This window comes from Anabrus simplex, chromosome 2 (genome assembly GCF_040414725.1).
Source record: "Anabrus simplex isolate iqAnaSimp1 chromosome 2, ASM4041472v1, whole genome shotgun sequence".
Taxonomy (NCBI): Eukaryota; Metazoa; Arthropoda; class Insecta; order Orthoptera; family Tettigoniidae; genus Anabrus; species Anabrus simplex.
In genome coordinates, this window is record NC_090266.1 from 988,899,619 (window position 1) to 988,919,244 (window position 19,626).

The 19,626-nt window shown below is 40.6% G+C and overlaps 1 protein-coding gene across 1 annotated transcript in view; it reads right to left on the reverse strand.

The window, feature by feature from the left end:
* Window positions 1–19,626, reverse strand: part of Tdc2 (Tyrosine decarboxylase 2) — a 412,190-nt gene that overhangs the window by 36,797 nt on the left and 355,767 nt on the right. The window contains exons 10-11 of the mRNA XM_067141851.2: window positions 8,895–9,100; window positions 7,302–7,382 (exon numbers count right to left, since the gene is read on the reverse strand). Coding sequence (XP_066997952.2) covers window positions 7,302–7,382; window positions 8,895–9,100 — 287 coding nt within the window. The remainder of the gene's footprint in view (window positions 1–7,301; window positions 7,383–8,894; window positions 9,101–19,626) is intronic.

Genomic DNA, 19,626 nt, shown 5'->3' on the forward strand with positions numbered 1-19,626 from the left:
AGAACCGGCGCATTAAACCGGAGAAATCGCGACGCAGCTGAACATGTCGTATGGCAGTGTGTTCGCCATTGTTCACGAGGACCTTGGATATCGTAAGCTGTGTCAAAGATGGGTCCCACGTCTTCTCACCGATAAGCACAAGGGACAACGTTTCCAATCCTCCCTGGCATTTTTGCAACGATATGCCACAGACGGCAACGGATTTCTGCGGCGAATCGTCACAGGCGACGAAACGTGGGTCCACCACTTCACCCCCGAAACGAAGCGAACATCAATGGAATGGGTGCACCCCTCATCACCACAACGAAAGAAGGCCAAGGTTCAACCTTCAGCCGGTAAGGTTATGGCGACAGTGTTCTTTGACATGGAGGGTTTGCTGCACGTGGAATTCATGCCGAAAGGACCGACGATCAACGCGGCGTCGTATTGTCAAACGTTGCACCGGTTGCGTAAAGCGATTAAAGAGGAGCGCCGGGGGAAATTGAGCGCCGGTGTGATTTTGTTGCACGATAACGCAACACCTCGCAAGGCCCGCCAAACGAGAGAACTGCTGCAGCGTTTCAAGTGGGAGGTCTGGCAACATCCACCCTACAGTCCCGACCTAGCGCCATGTGACTTTCATCTGTTCGGTAATTTCAAAACGGAGCTCGGTGGTCGACGTTTCCAGACTGATGAGGAGGTGGAGGCCGCTGTCTCCGAGTGGTTGCAGAACGCTGGAGGAAATTTCTATGCATCCAGCATCGACAAGTTGGTTGTGCGTTCGCAGGAATGTTTGGAGTCTCTTGGAAACTATGTGGAAAAGTGACGTTACAGTGTATGTCGTTATAGTCGTGTTTCTGTTGTATAGGTGGTGTAATAAATGGCCATAACTGGGAAGTGCAACTTATTTTCTGATCTGCCCTCGTATAATTTTAAGTTAATCGAACTTTAGAGCCTTTAATTGAAAGCTGTACGAGTTTTCTGATCTTTCGCCTTTATATTCCTAGATATGTAATCATTGTAAGGTATGATTTTGAATTCTAAGAAATACATGAACGTAATTTATAACAATAAATAAGGGTTTCTATGGTGATGTATGGTTTACAACCCTTGAATCTTGCTGCATATCAGTAATTCCTCATCAGTAACATCAATCTCGAATAGCTTGTTATCATTGCTCAGAGTATACAGATTTCTGTTGTACACGATGAATACATTCAATAAATTGTGTATGATTTTGTTTCCAGTGAAAGGAAATAAGTGTTCATCCATGTTTTAATTTTCCTACAAACAATGAGTGTAACGATGGTGTTCGAACGACTTTACCCCAAAATTAAGAAAATCTGCTAGCAGTGTAAGGATTCGAATATCTCATCCCCGAACGGAGTACGTTCAAATTCCCCTTGTGGAGCAAACTTACCCACTGGGCTATGAATGTCAGTCGCGGTGACACTCATTTATTATGCTATAGTGTCCCTCTTCCCTGCTCCTTTTCAAAATCCACCTGGTCTTGGAAGTTCTGAATATTAAGGTTTGTCAAGCTTCCTTCCCGTATTAAACTGGATTCGACTAGTATCAAATCGGAGTCGCCAAGCAGGCTCAAATACGGATATTCTCGTTCTTACAGGGTTAACATCGGACTACAAGTTCTGTAGGGTACTTGGGTTACAAATGAATTAAATTTGTCTCATACCCAGTGAAGGAAATATGGAGTAAGGAAAATATAGGGATTCCTATTGTTTTGAATGTCTTTGCTGTATTACTGACTAGTCTTCATGCTGGACACTGAGTTCAGTACGGGACATTTCATCTTATATAATCCTTTCAGACAACTTAGACGTTCAGTTCAGCTACTGTACTTTTCACGAATAGAACACCTGAAAACAGAGTGTGAAGCTTCTTCATATATTTATGGGAAAATCTGAATCGAGTGCTTACAGAAGACCATATGATCGTTCCTAGGAGGATCATAACCAGGGCCCAGAATTTGATAACTAATAAATACCGAAAAATACCTAATTTTTTTAATTATGACTTAAAATGATCGAGAAAATAACCCAAAAATTTGAAGGCATAATAAATATGTGCATTGTCCATTCGTAATAGAATAAATACAATTAATAAACGTCATCAAATAATAATAATAATAATAATAATAATAATAATAATAATAATAATAATAATAATAATTGTACCGGGCGGTACACCTCTACGCCGCACATTTGAATCTTGTGCCAATTAGAACTCCTCTACAGGAGAAACACTGAACTTCGAACTAGATCTACTTAAACTTTTCCTCAGCAGATGTCACCTCCTTAATTTTGTGTTTGTGAAGTTTCCAGTACTGAATGAAATTCTACGCGTTTTGTTTACCGTTTATCAAGAAGTTTGGACTTTCTGCAACAGATGTCACTACAAAAACTATGATCATGCACCCTGGTGCGAAGTGAAGGAACTTTATTTGAAGAAATTTTGTATTCATAAGTTTGTTCTTTGCTAAATTATGTTCATTCATTTTTGGGTTGGCAATATTGATCTTTTCTTTCCGCCAGTTTTGAATTCAGCTAATCCCAATTTCTGTAATTAATTTTCGGCCTATCACAGGCTTCTTCTTCCTTTTGGTGTGTAACTTTAAGCTAGCCAATAAAAGTGAGAGGGTGTCGCTTGATTATTCATGAAAGGTCTCGAACTTTCCCCGAGGGTTTATAAACTGCGGATTTTCACGTCTCTTGGCCATTTGATTAACATCTAACTAAGTGTGTGTATGTGAAGCAGGAGGCGCGAGGTGCTTCTTTCATCAGGCAGCAGTTCTTCAGCAAGGTAATGGCCGTTTAACATATTTTCTTGCTAGCTCAGAAATTTAACCCGCGGGAAAGGTCCGAAACGTTTACCATGTAAACTACTTTTCTAAAAATGTAATTTTCTGCCGGCTTATGTAAAAACTTCATAAAATCTGTAACCGTAATTCGGGGATAGAGAGTGATGCACCCTCTCGAGCTCCCCTTCATTTTGGTTTGAGGTGACTACGTTTTAGTAACTGATTTATTTTCTCTTCCTTAATGTTTTTAATTTCTTTGTTATACGGGTCACCTCCATAGTTTGGGAATAGCCCCTGTTTCATCGGCCTAGTTCCTTTTAGGTTTTAAGAATGAGCATTTAGGAGTGCGAGTACACGCCTCCATTCTATTTGGTGTTTCGGACCATTTACTTCACCTGTTCTTTTTCTGCTAAGGCCCAGTAGGTTGGGTACAAAATACCCCTGTTTCATTTACGTAAGTTATGCCTTGAGGGCAAGTAATTGTAAGTTTCTGGTATTGTCTTGAATAGGCTTGAAGAACTAAGAGCGTGCCAGCTCTTTTCTAGTGTGGTAACTGTGCTTCTGGGAGGCTTGATATTTGAAGTTGGGAGCAAGTGCTCCAGGGATTAGGGGCTTTCTGCCCTTTGAACAATTTGTGCTCGTATGTAAAATTTGAGCTGGGTACTCAAAGATTGTAATACTAGGGGCTTGTAGCCCAAGAATGTTAAAGTTCTGGAATCTTGGATCTTTCTAAGTCTTGTTTCCAAATTGTTATTTCACTCAGTGAAATGTTGTTATAATTTTGTTGTTTCTTCTGAAAATATAAACTTTGTTAAAATTTTTAAATTAACTTCGACCTTGTAGTTAGACCCATTCATCCCGGCACCTTCTTTCAGCTCTGCGTTCCACGCGTAACCCCGTAACAACAACAACAACAACAACAACAACAACAATAATAATAATAATAATAATAATAATAATAATAATAATAATAATAATAATAATAATTGTACCGGGAGGTACACCGAAAGCCGCAACTTCAAATTCAGCGCCCAAAGGAACTCCTCTATTGGTAAAACAGTGAAACTGAAACTACACCAACTTGGAACTTTATCAGAATAGGCCCTATGTCACCACAGAAATATGATGTAATTTTGTCATTGTCCAGTTTCCTAACCTGAGTGAATTTCTACTTGTTTTGTTTGACATTCATCAAGAAGTTTGGACATTCTTCCACAGATGACACCACTAAAATCTATGATCATGCACCCTGGTGCGAAGTGAAAGAACTTATGATTTAAAGAAGTTTTGTATTATTAGGTTTTTGTAACTGAATGATGTTCATTTATTTTTGGGTTGGCAATTCTTCCTTTTATTTCCGCCAGTTTTGAATCTAGACAATCCCTAATTTTTGTAATTAATTTCCAACCAATCCCGTATTTCTTCTTCACCTTTTGTTTAACCAATAAAATCAAGAGGGCTTGTCCTGATTCATCTTGAATGATCTTGAACCTTCCCTGAGGGTTTATTAACTGCGGCTTTTCTCGTCTCTTGGCCAATTGATCGTCATCTTACTAAGTGTGTGTGTCAAATCAGGAGGTGGACGGCCTCTTTCATCGGTCAACAGTACATTTACAAGGTAATGGTCACATAACATCTTTCTTTCTTTCTTGCTAATTCCGCAGTTTAACCCGAGGGAAAGGTCCGAATCGTCAACTATGTAACCCACTTTCCTGTAAATGTAACTTTCTGCCGGCTAATGTAAAAACTTCATGAAATCTTTAACTGTAAATCGGGGGTAGAGAGTGAATTACCCTCTCGAGCTCCCCTTCATCTTGGTTTGAGGTGACTACGTTTTTCTCTAACTGTTTTTCCTACTGTAATGTGTTAATGTAATTTCTATACGGGTCACCTCAGTAGTTTAGGAATAGCCGCTGTTTCATCGGCCTAGAGCCCCTTAGTTTTTTGTGTTCATATCTAGGAGTGCAAGTATACGCCTCCATTCATTTTGTGTTCGGGCCATTGATTTAACCTGTTATTCTTATTCCACGAAGGCGCAGTAGGTTGGGTATTTAATACCCCTGTAAAAGTAAGTTCAGTTTTGTAAATAGTGGTTTGAGAGACCAGAGAGTGATGTAATGTTGCCTTGTGTAGGCAGTAAGAAACTGAGAGCCTGTTAGCTCTTTTTCTAATTTTGTGATTGTAACGAGTGCCTCTGGAAGGCTAGATATTGTATTTTGGGAGCAACTGCTCCATGAATTAGGGGATTTCTGCCCTTGAATAAATTTGTGCTCTTTGTAAATTTGAGCTTGTAGCTCAGGAAATGTAAAGCTAGGGGCTTAAACCCAAAGAGTTAAGGTTCTGAATCTTGGATTTTTCCCAATCTGGTTTAATGATTGCTACTTGTATCTGTAATATTGGCATGAAGAAAATTGTTAAGTTTAAAATTCTGAAAATATAACCTGCAGTTTAAGTTTTAAATTATATTCCTGACATTGTAGTTAAACCCATTCACCCCGGCACCTTCTTTCACCTCTGCGTTCCACGGGAAACCCCGTAATAATAATAATAATAATAATAATAATAATAATAATAATAATAATAATAATAATAATAATAGATACCGGTATGGGAAAACCTCAGTAATTTTTAAAATGCTGTTTTACAAGGAAAATAACTTAGGATCTATACGTAGCTACTGCATTATTAGGATATTACGCAATCTACTGATATTCATAATACCACTTATTTGTTACGACATACATATTGCTGAATGGTCAATCTTTTATCTGCTGCCCCTCTCATTTCCACATTTCTCAGAAAAGCTTCTGGCCATCCATAGAACAAATATCCTCACCGAATTGTGGAATAATTTTCCTTCAGTGGGCAGCTTTAGATGACTTTTATCTTTGGTATTATCGAGCGGGTTGGCAGTGCGGTTAGGGGCACTGAGCTGAGAGCTTGCATCCGGGAGACAGTGGGTTCGAATCCAACTATCGGCAGCCCTGAAGATGGTTTTCTGTCGTTTTCCCTTTTCACACCAGGTAAATGCTGGGGCTGTATCTTAATTAAGGCCACGGCCACTTCCTTTTCAGTCCTAGCCCTTTCCTACTCCATTGTCGCCATAAGACCTATCTGTGTTGGGGCGACGTAAAGCAAATAGCAATAAAACATCTTTGGTATTCTAAACACTTGAGATGTAAATCACACAAGAATAATTGACAATCGCACTGTGTAAAATGAAACAAACAAGCACGCATACGTTTGTTAGTACTCGTGTACTTCAACAGAAATGTGAATTTGTACCTACTAAAGTGAAAATTTCTCCCCATCTCATTGCAAGTCCAGATTAGAAGCAATGTCTCATCGTACTCTAGCGATGTGGATTACCAAATTTCATAGCTTTCGAACTAAGTACTGAAACTTCTGATGTTCGAGCATTTTTGTATCGAAAGCTTGGATGATTATTCAGGTATGGCGATTACTCAACGTAAATGCATAATTATTAGTTTTATAACATCCCTAATTCTAATGTTGCCACTACGACAAATTATACTTCATTTGTCAATATACAACTTACCACCATTTTTTAACAAGTAATAAAAATACTATCTAATAAATCACATTAGCATGAAATATGAAAATTATCTTTCACGTAGAGTAGAGAAAGGCATTAAGAAGCTAAGAGTAGGCAATACACGGCACTATTGACTGTATGGATGGTTTCTAAAAATTAATATTGAACTGCGGATGGCAACTACCGTCATGTTTGTCAACAGATGTTTTTTTATGGCTAATGAAGTCCAAAACTGGGATACGAATTTAGGCATTGTTCGGCGGGCTCCCACCATTAACCCTGTGACTGATATGTTTTGCAGTCCATATGTTCCTTTATAATGCGAGACTGTAGGTTCATAAGTCCGCTTCTTCCAGTTGAGCAGAATGCAATTCAAATCGCACAGTTGGGTCAATGAACATTCAGTACTTGCTTTCCGGCTTTAAAGCTATGATATCTGTTCGTCTGGTGCTTTCATTTGCCGCCATCCAGACACTTCCGCGTAGACAGTACAACCTCGTTATTGGAAGGTGCCGGTCATCACGTGTCGAATCTTGTGGTGTCAACTATTCCTTAAAACGCAGAACACTTAAAAACAAAGAAATAATCTAACGAATGGCTGAAAATGACAAAACAATGAGGCAAAATTGGAAAAAGTGACGCAAAGTACAAAGAAGACAAAAAATGACGAAACAATTACTTAATAAATATACATTTCTTTAATCAGGGGGCTATGATCAGGTTAGCAATGTGTACGAGTTGACACGTCATTAAAGTCCGGGCCCTGGTCGTAGTACTGTGGGTGACAGATTCAGTGAACTTTTCTGACCGTGTGAAAGATAAAATATGTAAACGAAGTGCCGTGGGAACTGCTGGTGAGACTATTTGTGCCTTTACTATTTACAGTCAACAATGTTGAACATGAACGGAAGAAAATATTTCTCTAGTATTATAGGATGATTTTCTCACCTGATGGGTACCTCGTTAGAAGAGACGTCGTCAAATACTCCTTGGAAGAGGAAAGCCAACGGCCAGCTTATCCAAGACGCACTGAAACAAAAAATTAAAGTAATCAGTTACTGTACTACTTATAAATCTACTTCTTTGTATTCTATTTTACCATCCAGGACTACAGTTCATGCTCAGCGAAAAAGCGAGATCGCTTTCAAGGCTTCCGTGTAGAAGGTTAATCAATTCATTTTTCTTCCTCGGTCGATTACGAGCAGAAGCAATACCGTAATAGTAACAACAACAACAACAACAACAACAACAACAAAATCAACAAAAACACAATAATAATAATAATAATAATAATAATAATACCGGGCGAGCTGGCCGTGCGGTTAGGGGCGCGCAGCTGTGGGCTTGCATCCGAGAGATAGTGGGTTCGAACCCCATTGTCGGCAGCACTGAAGATGGTTTTCCGTGGTTTCCCATTTTCACACCAGGCAAATGCTGGGGATGTACCTTAATTAAGGCCACGGCCACTCCCTTCCCACTCTTAGCCCTTTCCTATCCCATCGTCGAAATAAGACCTATCTGTGTCAGTGCGACGCAAAGAACTAGCAATAATAATAATAATAATAATAATAATAATAATAATAATAATAATAATAATAATAATAATAAACCCACGATGTACGTTTTCATGACCTTCAGAGTGAAGTGTTAACTTTGTGACTATTTTGACGAGTGTCAAAGTTTCACTTACTCTAAAGCAAGGCTTATCAAGATAATCTGGCAGTGACAATGAAATTATCTTTTCTTAAGCAAGTGAATGCTCGAACATTCACTGTGCAATCCATATTTCTAGAGAAATTATACGACGACAAAATCCAGGAAAGTCAACAATTCCTAAAAATGAAACCACAAATTAGTAGCATGAATATAGCACCTCTCTAATATATTAATAAAAATATTATTATTCTTTCTGAAATAAAACGCAGCAAGTTTTTTGTCTGTCAGAATTGGAAAGTCACGGGACCAGAAAATGTCAAGTTCCTTATTTGCACAGTTTTTAACATGAAAACTGAGCGGACTCTCGTACGAGTCAGACTTTGCATACTTCATCCCGTTCTTAGTAAGTAAAGAGTGTTTGTTTTCGTTTTAATTCGCCAGTAAATTTGCATAGTTCTACTGTGAAAGGAAAATGTGAAGCAGCGTCAAGAGTAATTTACTGGCGTAATTTTAACGCGTTCCAAAGGATGGAAATACGCCCTCCTATCGGCCCGTGTATTAACCAATCAGCTGCTTCCTTTTGGTCATGCTTGTACTCAGGAACTTACAATTTTCAGCCGATGACTTTTTGTATCAGGAAGTGTACATGGCCATCCTGCCCACGTGCCTGAAAAACATACTAACTCCTGAAGAATTAATATGTTTAAATTAACGTATAATTTGTGTTCGTTTGACTGATATTGCTTTCTTATTGATCATAAATGAAGTGTGTAGGTCGAGTTCAATGAAGCACAAACATAAAAATATTTGAACAATAGAGACATAGCTAAGAGATGTAGTAAGACATTCAATTTTATTACTTGGTGCTAGAGGTGGGTTACTTACGGGATTGTGTTGATGGTCACCCCATTGTCGATGGTAGAGGCGGCGCGCTCGCTTGCTGGACGGTTTCGGGCGCTGGGCAGGCTTTTGGCGATCTTGGGATTGTATATCTTGGGATCACTCACCATCCGCACGAAGAAAGAACGTTTGTAAGCTAGAGTCTCCTTCTTCTTACGGTCCACCATATCAAACACTTCGTCTGCTGGTTCCTGTCGGAAGATCGTCATAATATTTGTCTTTATACAGCTAGAACAAGTCAAGGAGACATCAGCCTACATATATGAAATGGATCGGTAGGGAAGATTTTGGATGAAGCTAATTATATGGACACGGCTCTCAGGATTTGCTAATTTATATTTATTCTCGAGAAATATGTCTTAAAACATGCAGGTTTCACGTTCAGGTGCTCTTATATACTGGTTGTTTATCTCCTTACTTGTAAACCATTAGACCTTGCTACTGTGGGGAGGCTTGTGTGCCCTAGTGAAACAGATAGTCCAGACTCTGGTGGTGCAAGCATATCGGATATTTATCTGACTAGAGGCTAGACTAACCAATGATTTACCAAAAGAATTTAACGGCTTTTCAAAAGTTGCAAAGGTATCAGACTGAATGATTCACTGGAAAGCCGCTTTAATTACCCAACATGGCTTAGCTCTGTTGATTCGGCTGCATGCCTGAAAGTAACAAGAAATTATAGCCATGTCTCTCTCGAGGTCATGAAGCTCTCTTTGCATGATTGTGTGAGGTACTGATAATAGCTTCCTTCCGAGTAAAATATTCTGGAGGTAAAATAGTTCCTCATTCGTATTTTCAGGTAGGGTCTACGCCAGATGAGGCGATCATCAGGAAAATCTATGACATTCTGCGAGTCGAAAAGTAGGATATTAGAAGCCCGAATCGCTATGGTAGGTTAGATAATCTGAAAATTATATGGATATATTAAAGTTAGATGAAGTTAGTACAAGCGAAATGTGTAGGTAGAGGGCACTGTATTTCTTGTCAGGTGACTACAGACTTATCAACATAAAATCACATTGATACAATCTAGGAGTTGGTTTAATACTGAAGAACGGAATAGGACAACGATCAAGCTACCATGACATCAAGCCAATTATCATGTTGATACATGATAACTGAAACTCTACAAGCCAAATATTTTCGAAATGATGAAGAAATTCAAGGTATACATGAAGACATAAGAGATTTAATGTACAATGCACTCTCCAAAAGAATTAGCGGAACACGTATTTGAACGTTTGCCGTACTGCATAGAACAATTGTGGATGCTACCAGATATAACCGTATTATTTACAGATAAATTACACAACAAAACATCATTTGATTCGCATTCATTTTTACAACACAAACTTAAATGTCCGAACAGTGGCAAACACAGAATAGGAATAGCTCCTCATCAAATCATCCAGTTTGATTTTCTTTCTTATTTGAGAGATGCCCTCGGTAAGCATTTATACTCCGTATAAGTTTACGGAGCCGCCTCTGTGGTGTAGTGGTTAGCGTGATTAGCTGCCACCCCCGGAGGTCCGGGTTCGATTCCCGGCTCTGCCACGAAATTTGAAAAGTGGTACGAGGGCTGGAACGGGGTCCACTCAGCCTCGGGAGGTCAACTGAGTAGAGGTGGGTTCGATTCCCACCTCAGCCATCCTGGAAGTGGTTTTCCGTGGTTTCCCACTTCTCCTCCAGGCGAATGCCGGGATGGTACCTAACTTAAGGCCACGGCCGCTTCCTTCCCTCTTCCTTGCCTATCCCTTCCAATCTTCCCATCCCTCCACAAGGCCCCTGTTCAGTATAGCAGGTGAGGCCGCCTGGGCGAGGTACTGGTCATACTCCCCAGTTGTATCCCCCGACCAAGAGTCTGAAGCTCCAGGACACTGCCCTTGAGGTGGTAGAGGTGGGATCCCTCGCTAAGTCCGAGGGAAAAACCGAACCTGGAGGGTAAACAGATGATGATGATGATGATGATGATGATGATGATGATGATAAGTTTACGGAGGTCAGTCTGCAGTATACGTTCCATTCTTCAATACGAGTCTGATGATGATTGTTGTTTAAAGGGGCCTAAAATCTAGGTCATGGGCCCAAATAACCGTATCCCATACGTGCTTAAAGGTATACAGGTCAGGACTCACCGCTGGCCATTCCATCACTTAAATGTGAAGCTTTCTCAACACGTCCCTGGTGTCACCTGCTACATGCGACCTGGCATTGTCGTGCATGAGAAGGGAGGGATTCAAGGCCACGAGATCTGAGTGATGTACTACCTGGCGGTAAGGTGGTCCCGGACAACAACACGATCTGTACGCCTGTCTGCACTATTGCCACACCAAACCACCAAAAACCTTGTCCACTTGCTGTAAAACGTCTGGCAAGAAACGTTCCCCAGGTCCTCTCTATATACGTACATAACGATCACTCTGAGTCGGGGTAATCGTGACACATCTGTGAACAACACAGCTCTCCAGTGGCTAAGTTGCCAACTGATGTAGTTACGGGCGAACAGAATGCGAGCTGGCTGTTGCTGCCGCGTTAAGCGAGGCACTTGAATAGGTCATCTGGGTCGTAAGTTCCTTTTCACGTAATCTGTTCCTTGCAGTCTAATCGGATACCGTGTCTCGTGTTGCCCTTTTGAGGTTTTGTTGCAGATTTCTGGCACTGGCGGTATGACGTCGCAAAGCAGAAATGTCCATATATCGGTCGTCATTATGGGTTGTGATGCGTCGACGGCATCGTTCAACCCGCCGGGTAAATTGACTTGTCTCGTTGTATCGATTCAATAACCGATAAATTTTGAACGGAGAGACACTAAAGTCCTTGGCAAGAGGACGAAAAGTCCACTATTCTTGGATCAAAGTAACTGTTCTTGCGACTTACAAGTCGTTAAGGTGTCTCATTGTGCGTGCTCGAAGATATACAGTTCGAACTCCGCGAATGACAGCTTCAGTCTGTTTACCTTTCTACGACACACCGATACACAGGTATTCACGTTGCTTTTTTGCTAGTTGCTTTACGTCGCACCGACACAGATAGGTCTTATGGCGACGACGGGACGGGAAAAGGCTAGGAGTGAGAAGGAAGCGGCCGTGGCCTTAATTAAGGTACAGCCCCAGCATTTGCCTGGTGTGAAAGTGGGAAACCACGGAAAACCATTTTCAGGGCTGCCGACAGTGGGGTTCGAACCTACTATCTCCCGAATACTGGATACTGGCCGCACTTAAGCGACTGCAGCTATCGAGCTCGATAACGTTGTTTTGAGGGCTCTCCTGCTCTCCACTGCAGGGTTAAGTTGATAGAGACAGTATGACTCAGGTGTTTCCTGCTTTGAATACACAATATCTCAGTCTATGCAATAAGGTCACTGGTGCCATTTGTGTCAGAGGTACTGTAGCATACCAGACGTTCAAAAACATGTTCCGCTCATTCCTTTGGACAATGTATAAAAGGGGATAGGAACCTACTTGTGATGGGAGACTGGGATGCATTGGTAGGTCAAAAAGTCACATTCACCGTCGTGCTGAAACTCTTAACACCTACTAAGTGTTTATCTGCCCCTTTTTTCACATATGCATCACCTGGTTGTCTAACTACTTTATCTCTTTCAAGTAGGAAAGAACGTGACCGACACGCTTTACGCCCGACTGCATGACTACCACAGTCAATCAATTCTATGCTTCCCTCACACATCGGTAACATCTATGAACTGAATATCTTACTAACGTGACATAAACGCAGAATAGATAACTACAAGACTCTATACAATTATCAACCTCACCCTCGGACATCCTAGCAAACGAAGATACAATCCTCTCATCTACAACGTCTTATCCACACCCAGAATTTGAACATGCCTTCCTACCTAGCCGACCCTTATTAAAAAATCACATCTTGATAAAAACAAAAACGGTTCTTCAGTCAGTCACGTTCTCATTTACTGCGTACAATAAAGATAATAGTACCTACAGCGCTAGAAATAGTATTCCCTTCACAGCAAACCTCAGTGTCTCGTATTATAAGAAGTGATATTCTGATTAGCACAATAGTAGTGTTTAACGGACACAATTCTTAACAGTAAATCACTGCTGTTTAAATGAATGTTCAGGGTGTACTTTAAATACTTACATTCCGTTAAACTGGTGATGGAAGACGCCACTCAAAGCGAGTATATTAAACCATTAGCCTCCTAGATTTACAATTATAGTAGATAAGGAACCATCAAATTTTACCGGATGTTTTTGAATGGACGGTAATGCCTTCAGAGGCATGCGACAACATGATCAGAACGCAGTCAGTGAACAGGACGGTAGACTTCTCAAACCATCAGATATGTGACATCGGGGGATTGTGTGTTCGAACCCAGCTGTCGTCAGTCCTGAAGGTAGGTTTCCGTGGTTTACCATTTTCACATCAGACAAATGATGGGGATGTACCAAAATTAAGGCCACGACACCTATCTGTGACGGGGTGACGTAAAGGAAATTAAAAGAAAGAGATGTGTGACATGTTATTCATGTACGGCGAGCAAGGCGTGGCAGTGCAAAAGCAGGGTGGCTGTACCAAAAACGTTTTACTAATCGAAGACATCCAAGTGATCCAACGTTCGTCGCAGTGCTTGGCCAATGTATGAAGCCTTGTTCGGCAGATTTACAGACGTTTTCTGCAAGATCATAAAGAGGGTTTAATTGAAATGACAAACAACATTCAGTTTGATGGATGAAATTTATCCAACATAAATTACAAATCTAAACAGGGGAAAGGAGATAGCACGCATTAAGACTTTCTAGGAGGACTGAGTGGCTCAGGCGGTTTAGGCGCTGGCATTCTGACTCCAACTTGGCAGGTTCGATCCTGGCTCAGTCCGGTGGTATTTGAAGGTGCTCAAATATGCCAGCCTCGTGTTGGTAGATTTACTGGCTCGTAAAGGAACTCCCATGTGACGATATTCTAGCACCTTGGCGCCTCCGAAGACCGTAAAAGTAGTTAGTGGGACGTAAAGCAAATAATATTATCAAGAGTTTCAACCATAACGTGACAATAATAAACCAGCCTCGGACACAAAAGCGTGTTCTTGTTATGGATCGTTGTTTACGTCCGTACATGACAATAAAGAGATGAAAAAACACTTACTTCCTTTAGATCGCTAGAACTTACTCTGATTATGAACCTAAGAACATGACTCACACATTCCGATATATTTCTCTCTACACTGGAGTTACGAGAAGCCAAATACTTGCTACGTTTTAAACGCCAAAAAAAAAAAAAAAAAAAAAAAAAAAAAAAAAAAAAAAAAAAAAAAAAAAAAAACCGGCTACATTGTCAACCCTGAGACATGACACATTTATGGCATGGTGTTTTGTTCGTACACGCGAGAAAACAGCAGGCAGACCTAGCTTTACAAGACTGATGAAGGCGTACTACTCACCAGAAAACACCGACTTCCTTTAGTTCACATTTAACCTTAACAATAGATGAAATGTTAATAACATGCTGTTCTTAGAATGACTACTTCTGTCACTTGCTTGACAGGCAAACTGTATACATTTTTAAGACAATTATTTATATAACTTTTAAATTATTTTCAAGCACAACGAGAACTGTTTTTATTGCTTTTGTATTGAAACGGAATGATATGTGTAGCCTACTTTATAAATAGGGATAGTAGGTAAAAGCAAAGTTATCTCCTTACAGGCCATGAAGGCCCTTGGAGGCTTCCACTATCCGTAACTTCGGCACTTGGTGGGGTAGAGTGGTTAGGTCTAGGAATTAACCTGGTGCTAATTTTTGTTATAGGCTGAGTGAACCTCAGGACCATATGCACCTCCGGAAGTGGAAATCTCGTTTCTTAAATTTTCGACTTCCTGGCCAGGATGGAACCCACGTCCTTCCGGGTGAACTGAGTACGCTTTGACCGATGGATAGTCGGGGTCTACACGAGTGTGGCATTCTCACAGTTTCCTATGAATCAATTCTAATTTAATTGATTTCCAAAGGCAGTTTTCAAACATATCATTTGATGGCATATTACACACAGTTGTGTACTTGCATTCGGGAGATGTGGGTTCGAAACCCACCGTTGGCAGCCCTGAAGATGCTTTTCCGTTGTTCCCCGTTTTCACACCAGGCAAATGCTGGGGGTGTAGCCTAATTTAGTTAGGGCCACAAATGCTTATTCCCCAATCCTAGCCCTTTCCCGTTCCATCGTTGTCAGAGGGCCTAATTAAGTCAGCGTGACGTTAAAAATCTAACAAAGAGAAATTTGCTATAAATGAAGAGAGCACACTTGCCTTTGAAATACGTTTCTGTGACCTAAGATTGTTGATTAGGCAATTGATACACTAGCCAAACTGATGGCTGATACCATATTTTGTTTCTTATCACACCGAGCTCGATAGCTGCAGTCGCTTAAGTGCGGCCAGTATCCAGTATTCGGGTGATAGTAGGTTCGAACCCCACTGTCGGCAGCCCTGAAAATGGTTTTCCGTGGTTTCCCATTTTCACACCAGGCAAATGCTGGGGCTGTACCTTAATTAAGGCCACGGCCGCTTCCTTCCCACTCCTAGCTCTTTCCTGTCCCATCGTCGCCGTAAGACCTATCTGTGGCGGTGCGACGTAAAACAACTAGCAAAGAAAAGTTTCTTATCACTTAAAGAATACCTTGTTAATGCCAGGCAACTGATACACTATCCCTCCTGAAAATTGATGGCTGATACACTATTTTGTTTCTTTTTGCTTGAAGTATATCTTCTTAATCTACGTTTAACCGTCATGTAATTTCATAGCTCGGTTCTAATGGTTAAGCCAGAGCTTTCCAAGTCAGAATAAACCTGTGGCATGGTTAATGACTGTGCTGTCGCTAAGAGTAAAGATGAATGTCCCCGTGAATCTAAGAAGCATTAGTAAGAGTTAACAACCGCTGAAGTGTCTCCCGTAATGAATGCTGAAATATAATGGCTAACAAAATGGCAAAGAAGATGCCGCACACCGTTTGCGGAGACACACTGCTTTGTATAGCTGAGTCAAGTCTAATTCGAGCTGTAAATCTGCTTGTGTGTACGTGAGGACGAGCGAAGTTCACTGGGCTTAACATCTGTTTGTCTTCATGTCACTGGACAACTGTCATTATTTATCCCTTCCGCAGGAGAGAAACTTTCTGTCTGGAGAAATACAAGTACAGTACCTTGTTTCCATGAGGCTTCTGGAAGTTCACGTTAAGTTTGACTTACGGCTTAACACTTTTGTACTAAAGTAGGATATTATATCACACCAGTAGTTCTCCTACAATGCGAAATGCATTGCCATTAAATATGATGCTTAAAAAGTAGACTCGTGGAGTTGACGTGGTTAGCTTATAGGTGTTTCATTCAACAAATTGGCTTTAAAAATGTCGCCAGTCCGGACAAAGCAGCGTCCCACTTCTTGATAAATAATTCTAGAAACACATAGAATTATATGGCTGTAACACTTCCTTTCTCCGTTTAGGAGTCCATTTGCCTCAAGAAAACGACAGAGAAATAATTACTTGAAGTTTACGATCAATCAAGTTTACTGTCAAAACTGTGCTCTATTCTCTCAAGTGTTTGCTCTTTCCTTTGTCGTTAATAAATAAATAAATAAATAAATAAATAAATAAATAAATAAATAAATAAATAAATAAATAAATAAAGTCTCATGTTAAGCGTCCTTTAAACTAGCATCACGTATAGTGACGCCATAGTGCTGGTATTTTGCTGTGAAATGGAAACCTTTAACATACTTTTGGTAGTGGTTTAACATCGCATTAAGACATAATGTTTTCAGCGACGGAAGGATGGGAAAGGGCTAGAAATGGGGAAATAACGTTAACGTACAGCCCTAGCATTAGCGTGATGTGAAAATGGAATTCCACGGAAAATCATCTTCAGGACTGCTGACGGTGGGATTCGAACCACCATCTCCCGATTGCAAGCTCACAGCTATGTGACTTTAACCGCACGGCCAACTTGCTCGGACAACCAAATCTTCTATCAAGGGTTTCCCATATTGAACCACTGTTTAATGACGTGAATTCCATCCTTAAACCTTCAGCATAGGCGAGGAGTGTGTTACGGGTTGTGTTTCTTGCATTATCGTGCTTTCTGAAGTCTTGTTCAAGGTCTACGAAATGTTCGTCATTATTGTGCGACTGTACGGAGAGTTTTTGACCAGCACGCTGGGGGAGATAATATTCCTTTATTGTAATCATTGCTGGTCGACACAATTTGTTGTTTATAACACAAAATACTAATACTACACTAACAAACTGCTAAAAAGGTAATGCGCATGTAATTTCCTCATGTACAGGTATATTCCATAAATCCCTCTTGGATGTCTTCTTCTTCTACCTCTTATCCCATAGTCTGGTGGGGTCGTGGGCTCGAAGTGTATCGCATACATGGATTTGGATCTGTTTAACGGCTGGATGACCTTTCTGATGCCAACCCTATGTGTAGATATGTGATTACTGTTACGTGTTTCTGTGGTGGCAGATGGTGTGGTGTTCATGTACGTATGCATGTATGTATGAAGAGGGCTGTGTTGGGAAAAACACAAATACCCAGTTCCCGAATCATACGAATTAACCAGACGCGATTAAAACCCCGATCCTGCCGGGAATGGAACCTGTTTTTTTTTGCTAGGGGCTTTACGTTGCACCGACACAGATAGGTCTTATGGCGACGATGGGATAGGAAAGGCCTAGGAGATGGAAGGAAGCGGCCGTGGCCTTAATTGAGGTACAGCCCCAGCATTTGCCTGGTGTGAAAATGGGAAATCACGGAAAACCATCTTCAGGGCTGCCGATAGTGGGATTCGAACCTACTATCTCCCGGATGCAAGCTCACAGCCGCGCCTCTACGCGCATGGCCAACTCGCCCGGTGGAATGGAACCTGGGACCCTCTGAATCGAAGGTACAAACTGACACACACATGCTGACCATTCAGCCACGGAGTGGGGCAAATTCTTCTTGGAAGTATCTGTAATAATTTTTCAAACTTAGACTTTTGATGCATTTCCTGGACTTTAATTTAATTGTGGATTCTATACTTCATGCTTATCCTTACTACTAGCTACATGCATATACTCCATTTTCACCTCCTTTAGATTTTTTTTAGCCGGCCCCGTGGTGTAGGAATAGCGTGCTTGCCTCTCACCCGGAGGTCCAGGGTTCGATTCCTGGCCAGGTCAGGGATTTTTACCTGGACCTGAGAGCTGATTCGAGGTCCACTCAGCCTACGTGATTAGAATTGAGGTGCTATCTGACAGTGAGATAGTGGCCGCGGTCTAGAAAGCCAATAATAATGGCCGAGGGGCTTCGTCGTACTGACCACACGACACCTCGTGATCTGCAGGCCTTCGGGCTGATCAGCGGTCGCTCGGTAGGCCAAGGACCTTCAAGGCTGTAGTGCCATGGGGTTTGGTTTATTATTTCAAGATTTCCTTTCCCACTTTACTATGATATTTTGCTGTTCTCCCTGGTTTCTTCCATTGTCTGCTTGTAAATTTTCAATAGCATAAATTTCAAGTTCAATTTCAATTGGCTCAGTCCGGTGGTATTTAAAGTTGCTCAAATGTGCCAGAACCGTGTTGTAAATTTACTGGCACCTAAAAGAATTCCTGCGTAAAAGTAGTTAGTGGGACGTAAAACGATTATTATTATTATTATTATTATTATTATTATTATTATTATTATTATTACTATTACTATTATTATTATTATTATTATTATTATTATTATTATTATTATTATTATTATTATTATTATTATTATTACCTATGTACCGCCTATATATTTTTCTCTCAAATTATGGTGAGCGATTACAAACAGGAGAAAGGTATCATCCAAGTCTGAGAACAAAGTTAAAAACTGAAATTTTGAACAACCATTTAAGGTTGCTGCATACTGGAAATTGAACTCACACCTTGACCAGAATGATGTCTGTGAACAAATGTGGATAATGGTTATATGCATCATATGTCTTACGTAAGTAAAGTGTAAATCACCTTTGAGAGTAGAAATATGGTGACATTCTTATAACCCCTTCTGGTGTGAGTGTTAGAAATCAGACATAAACCGCAAAGCAGCATGGCTACTGTCTACGATGGGATATAAACCTGAAGTAGTTGCATGGATGTTTGTTTTGGACTGAAGAGTCGTATTGTTATGAGAAACATATATCGTAGCGAGGGACCTAATCCATCTAGGAATCATCTAGATAATTCACGAGAATAACTTTTCGTCAAGGTAAAATTTTAATCCCACATTGGACAGTAAAATGGCGAGGAATTACGATTTCGTGTGGTTGTTTGGTTTAGACGAAGTGTAAAGGCAGCTACGATTGCTAGCAGGAAACAGACTGGCGACACATGAATGAAGCAACGCAGAGTCCATTGCTTTCAGAAATTCTCAACATGCTCTTATTGTCAAATCATTTCTGATATAGAGAGTATTTCATTAAGTTTACTCGACAAGATGACATAAACTGTCTGAAATTCTGATCAAGGCAGAGCTTTCGAGTACCATGTTATAAAGTTGTCTACTATTTTAAAGAGAATTGATGATGATGATCATGGTGATGATGATGATGATGATGATGATGATTGTTGTTTAAAGGTGCCGAATATCTAGGTCATCGGCCCCTTAAAGAGAATTATAGTATTGTATACTTTGTGCAGTAAAAATGTGAAAATCTTTAGGGAGGA